At 49.9% G+C, this 6,049-nt stretch overlaps 1 protein-coding gene across 2 annotated transcripts in view; it reads right to left on the reverse strand.

The window, feature by feature from the left end:
- SCARA5 (scavenger receptor class A member 5) overlaps positions 1-4,246 on the reverse strand; it is a 103,778-nt gene extending 99,532 nt beyond the window's left edge. For both annotated transcript variants that reach the window (XM_019636108.1, XM_019636109.1), the window contains exon 1: positions 3,866-4,246. In XM_019636108.1, coding sequence (XP_019491653.1) covers positions 3,866-3,915 — 50 coding nt within the window. In that variant the 5' untranslated portion in view covers positions 3,916-4,246. The remainder of the gene's footprint in view (positions 1-3,865) is intronic.
- Positions 4,247-6,049: the final 1,803 nt, after the last annotated feature.

Raw genomic sequence — 6,049 nt, forward strand, 5'->3', positions numbered from 1 at the left:
CCCTGGACACATCAGACAGACTTGGGCTACTCTGTGTCGGGAACGAGGGAAACTAGACACAAAGGTGGGTATGGAAACCACCAGCCAACACAGCTACGAACAGAAGGGCTCCCAACACAGCGGGGCTGGCATGGTCAGAAGAGCTGGGCTCAGTGGGACCATAGCAGGAATTATTTCCCATAGGAGTCTGGTGAGCAGGCGGCCTTGTTGGGCTCCCCCAGACGCTAAGACCTGTGCAGCCTTAGACCCAGGGCGGGTCCCGGTGCCTGGATGGCCTTCTGAGGCCAGATCCCAGGGGCTTGGGTTCCTACCCACAGTGTCCCAGGAACATACCCAGTGACTGGGGGAAGTGCTCTGCTATTTGACCTGAACCAGCCCCATTTATACGAGTGTATATGATGCCATCCCCTTTTTTAATATACACACGTGTCCTGTGTGTATATTAAAAGGAAAGACTGTGTGTGGGGATGTCCCAGTTGTACCAGTGAGACGTGTGTGACAGGACTCTGGTGGGAACTGTGCCTTTGTTTGTTTGCTGGATTTTCTACGGTGTGTTTGCATTCTTTGTGCAATGAGAAAAATCCATTTTCAAGCCAAATCACAAAGTTATTTATTTACATAAAATACTTGATATTCTTGTTTTCACATATATGCTCAGTGATTTTATAAATTACTCTTCACTTTCAGCTGGTTCCAGCCATTCGTTAGCTTGGTCTTTGGTTCTGATGCTCTTTGACTATCTGGACATGGAATCCAAAAAAAAAAAAAATCCACTTTTCAAAAGTGAATTCTTTTGAAGATAAAAGTCCCTGGAAGGGTGGATGGCTCCCAGGCCCAGCATGGAACAAGTTCAAGTCTGAGGCCCAGAGTGCCAGCCAGGGGTCTACCGCCTGGGAGGAGGTGACAGGGGCCTGGCAGGTGGCAGTGGATAGACAGTGTCTGCTGATTGAAGGGAGCATCCAGTCAGTTCTTTAGAGACAGGGTGGGAAAGGTGGTGTCAGCTCAGTTTCAATAAATAGGGATAATGAAGGAGGAAGCTGGCCGAACGGCTCTGCCTGTTTTCATCTCCTATTTTCATCTCCTATTTTCACGACTTGGCCTTCGTCTCCAGAGACCTCTGACTTCAGGGATGAGAGGAGGCTGTAAATGACCAGTTGCCATACAACTGTCAATCCACTGGCCCAGGAGGGATGGATAGGGGCTTCTGCTCTTGTCTTTTCAAGTAATAAGATGCCACATTCCCCTGCACATGCATTCAAGCATGCACACACACATGCACACCCACACATGCACAGTCAGGGTGTTCCCAGTCTCTGTGGGTCTTTCTTCCAGCCTATGGGAGGGAGGGATAGAGGGGAGCCCAAGCTCTGTCAGGCTCTCTCCTCCCTGCCCCAGGGGCTCCCGGAGCCCCAAGACAGCTCTCACCCCAGCTTCTCCATGTTGCGGTTATGTCGTTTGCTATTCTCCCAATACCCGCCCTCTATCCAAGTCCTCCACCCAGTGAGGGCCTCTAGGTGGGGCTGTGAGTAGCTCCACTGCTGCAGGGGACCCTCCCCTGTTTCATAGCACTGTGTGCAGCACCCCTCCCCCTGGCCTCCTTTGGAGTCTGGGGAGCTGCAAATCAGGAGGCCAGTGTCTTCTGCATGTGATAACCCTCTCTTTGCCAAAAGCAGCAGGCCCTGCTGCCCAGAGGTCGCGCAGAGCCCGGAGCTGTCATGCCGGGAGTGGAGGTGTGGAGATGGGCTTGGGCCAGCTTAGCCCCATCTTCATTTCCATCTTCCCCTTTTGCTGATCAGCTCCTGGACCAAAGCTGGAATTCAGGGCTTGTTATATGGAATGTGTCTATAGGGTGGCCCTGACTCTGCTCCCTCCCCACCCCTCAGCTGGTGGAGCAGGAGCCCTGGGGAGCTTGCTGTGGAGAGGGGCTGGCCGAGCAGTAGGCCAGATGTGAGTGAGATGAGATTGGAAATGTTCAGTCAGCTCGACTAATGTTTGCTACTTGGGAATGAAACCTAAGAATGTTCTGTCTGCCCCAGGTTTTATTTTGGGTGGATTTTCTTTCTTGGGGAAGGGGGGAGCGGGGCCGGAATTTAGACCCTTTAATCATTTAGTCTCATAACCTTTGGGCCAAGTTTGTGCTCTCAGGCAAGGTGTGATGAGCCTCATGTGTGTGCCTACCGCCCACGAGTTACAGACATTTGCCATCCAGGATCTCTCTGCCCTCCCCAAGAGCACTGTGAGGGGGGCAGCTGGTGTTGGCCTGTCATTCCCATTTTAAAGATAAGCCAACCAAGGCTCAAAGAGGCAAGAACCAATGGATGTCAGAGAGGGGTGAGTTGTAGGCAAAGGCTTCACACCCAGGACACTGGCTCAGCCACGAGGTTGCTTTGTCCAGGAAGGTGTCTCAGTTCCTTTCCGTGACCACCTTTATGTTCAAAGATGAGTCAGTGAAGAGGGCCAGGTGGGGGCTCTGTGGCCAAGGAGAAGCTCTGAGAGCTGCTAGGAAGAGGACCAGTGCCCTGGGAACATGGGCAGGGTGTGGACACCATAGCGCCCTGTGGATGAAGCCCAAGGAGCCTGGACTTCTATGCTTCAAGTCAAAGCATAGGGCCTTCCTTCCCCAGGGAGAGGACACTTTACTGACCTCTTAGGGTGTCTTGATGCACTTTAGAGCTGAAGCACTCAGCCATCCATAGCTCCACCCCAGGCAGCTCTGTGCAAGCCTGTGGGGTGTGGGGAGCTCAGCGGACACGGGATCCTATCTTGGCTCCACTTCTTATTATTCAGGAACTTGGCCCAATCAGCTAAGCTCGTGCAGCCGCAGGTCATCATTTCTATGATGAGGATATGCACATCTGCCAGCCACTCGGTTATCGAGAGCCTCATGTGGGGCAGTGCACGTGGAAAGACTTTACAAACAAGGGCACACAGGAGTTGGTGGCAGAGTCTGGTGATAACCAACAGCTCCCCGGCATCTTCTGATCCTGCCAAGCAGCCAGGGTTGGAGGGGTCTGCAGATTCTTGAGGCCTCTTTCCCGCCTTACCAGTCCCAGAAACAATGATGTTTGGGGTTCCCTTTGCAAAAGGTAATCATGAATGCAGACCAGAGGTGAAGTCCAAACCCTGACCCTCAAAGTCCCTCTCTGGGCAGCAGAAGGACTCAATTCTTTCTGCAAGGGGGTTGGCATGAGCCTTGCTTGTTGCTGCAAAGACGGTGTCTCTGGATTCCAGCATCTAACTCTGCAGGGCTCGTAGCTTTTCTTTGGATCGCCTAGCTTTAAGCTCATCAAAAGCAAGTAAAAATCACCATGCATGTGGCCCTCTCCAGAGAGACTCTCGCTAAGTAGGTTTTAAGCCCTTTCCTCCTCCAACTGTACTTAGTTAACCTAAATCATAACCCAAAGGCTGGAGAGGTGTAGGTTTTTATAAATCAGCTTTCCCTGCATATGTTCCACCACTACGCACACATGTGCACACACACACGCACATGCATTCACATGCATACACATTCCATCCATGGAGAGGGACTGTCACCTGTACCATCTACACCCTAAATTAGGCTTTTGAGCTGTGACAAGAGCGAGGCAGAGTTGCCACTAAGGCAGTAGCTTCCTCTGACACCCAAATGCGGGCTTACACGCGCTAACTCAGGCAGCTGGATAGGGGCCCAGTGCATCTCCAAAGGCTGACAACTGACACTGTCCTATCTGGCACTAGCACCTCTATGCTCCATACCCTGGGGATGCCCAAACGCCATGCCCTCTTCCATCTGCCACATCCCAGTGGCCTCCAACTGCCTTTGGGACACCATGCCCAGGTGTTGGGACAAAGTTAGTATCAAAGTGTCAAAGTGACAAAAACTCACCCTAGTGCCTCCACAGAGGCTGCAGAGGCTGTCCCCTCAGTTCCCGGCATTCACCATGGTGCCTGGAGAGCTGGCTGCTACTGCTGCACTGAGACCCACACGGCCCCTTGGAGCTTGTCCCCACAACCAGCCAAATCCAGACGGAGTCATAGAAGGAGGCTGCAGGGGTGCCCAGTGACTCGTCTCAGGGGTCACTTGTCAAGGAAGATGAAGTCAGGAGGCAAGACTCAGCCGTGTGCCCAAGTCAGGGCCTGTGGCTGGGAAGTCCCTGTATTGGTGCCTCACCTTAGTCAGCCAGGGGCAGCGCTCAGGAGATGTTCTGTGGAGGCACCAGCAGCTCTGCTAGGTACTGACTGAGATGTGAACTGCAGCTGCTCTGGCGGCCAGTCTCTAAATATAAAGTTCTTGGAGCAACTGTGGAGGCCCCCCTGGGGTCTGGAACAACACGTCCCCCCTCTGGTGGCGAATCTCAGCATTACAACCATACACAGGACCTGCGGCTTGGTCCAAAGTGGGGACGTCAGACTTGGTCTTGGGACTCTAAGCGCCTATTCTAAAGGCCCTGTTCAAACTTTTTGGAAAGCCTCTAGGGGAATGGCAGCTAGAACTGGCTTATGAGCCATGCAAGAAAACCAGCCTTGTAAACTTATTTATAGGACAGAATTGGCATTGCTCAATGCCTTCACCAAACTCAGCCTAGAATTAATTACTTTACATGTTTTCCTGAAGTCACATCCACCCCCAAGAGACACACATTGGCCACACTGGGGGTATTCAGAAGAGTGGCCCATGAGATTCCCAAAGTCAGTCTCAACTCAACTCGGCCATAAAGCTAACATTTATGGGGCATCGGTATTGCACAAGGGCCGAGAGATGCAGGAGCGAGTAAGATGTGCTTGCTATCCTCAAGGGGGCTGTCATCCAGAATGAAGGGTGGGCTCAGGCACAAATAACTAAACCTAGGCGTGACTGGTTACATTTAAAAAAGGAGATCTAACCAAAACCTTAACAGGGTAATTAACCTTCAGATTGGGGTGCAGATGGGGGATATCAGCAGGGAAATTCTGCTGATGAGCCATGGCAGCACGGTCAGTTTATGCGGACAGCCCGCCGAGGACAGAACTCTGAAGGTAACATTCATGAACATGCTCAAGTTCACTGGTTAAAATTCAGCCTGAATACTTGAGGGTGAGACCTTGTACATGAGAAGAGTCTGCCAAAGCTCAGGTCTCCGCACAGTTCAGCCGCCAACACTCAGCTGAGTCAGAAATGTCTTAGTCATTGTCCGGGACTGCGCCTGCTGACCATCCCCGGGAAGCAGCTCCAATATGAGGCTTTGTATTACAAAGGTAAAAAAAAAATAGAAATGATATAATACTGATAATGTCAATAACAGGAGGAGGAGCAGAAAGGAGAAGGGGCGGGAGAAAACATTTTATAGTATATACCATGTGCTAGACAATTCCAAGTGCTTTTCATATATTAACTCATTTAACATTGACAACAACCCTGTGAGGTCGGTATTGTTATTATTCCCACTTTATAGAGATGAAGGAACTAAGTAACTTGTCCAAGGTCAAGCAGACTGTAAGTGTAGAGTACAATAGTGTTTAGTACATGCACGTTGTTGTGCAACCATCACCTCCATCCATCTCCAGAACTTTTCATCTGGCAAAATGGAAACTCTCTACCCATTAAACAGCCCCGTATTCCCCTTCCTCATAGCCCCTATTCTACTTTCTGTCTCTATGAATTAGACTATCTAGGTACCTTGCTATGTCTTTATTTGTGGCCTCCTCTACAAAAAAAATACATACTCTTTATAATTTTTACCTTTAGTATTTTCTTTTTTGATAGTTTTTAACTTACGTCATGTCAAATACAAATATTTCAAAAACAATTTTTTGCGCATTGTTCACAGATCAGTGTGTGTATCTTTTTCTGTTGTTGTTCAGCTTTGTAGGAATATCCTAGTGAAAAGCATATAACCCTCCAAAAGCAGAGTTTGGATTTACTGCTTTTAAAAACTAATTACTTGGGATTTTTTGGATAAATACCTAAGAGTGGGATTGCTGGGTCATAAGTTAGTTCCATTTTCAGATTATTGAGGTACCTCCATACTGATTTCCATAATGGCTGCACCAATCTGCAGTCCCACCACCAGTGCACCAGGGTTCCCTTTTC

This window comes from Hipposideros armiger, unplaced genomic scaffold, assembly GCF_001890085.2.
Source record: "Hipposideros armiger isolate ML-2016 unplaced genomic scaffold, ASM189008v1 scaffold_27, whole genome shotgun sequence".
NCBI lineage: Eukaryota > Metazoa > Chordata > Mammalia > Chiroptera > Hipposideridae > Hipposideros > Hipposideros armiger.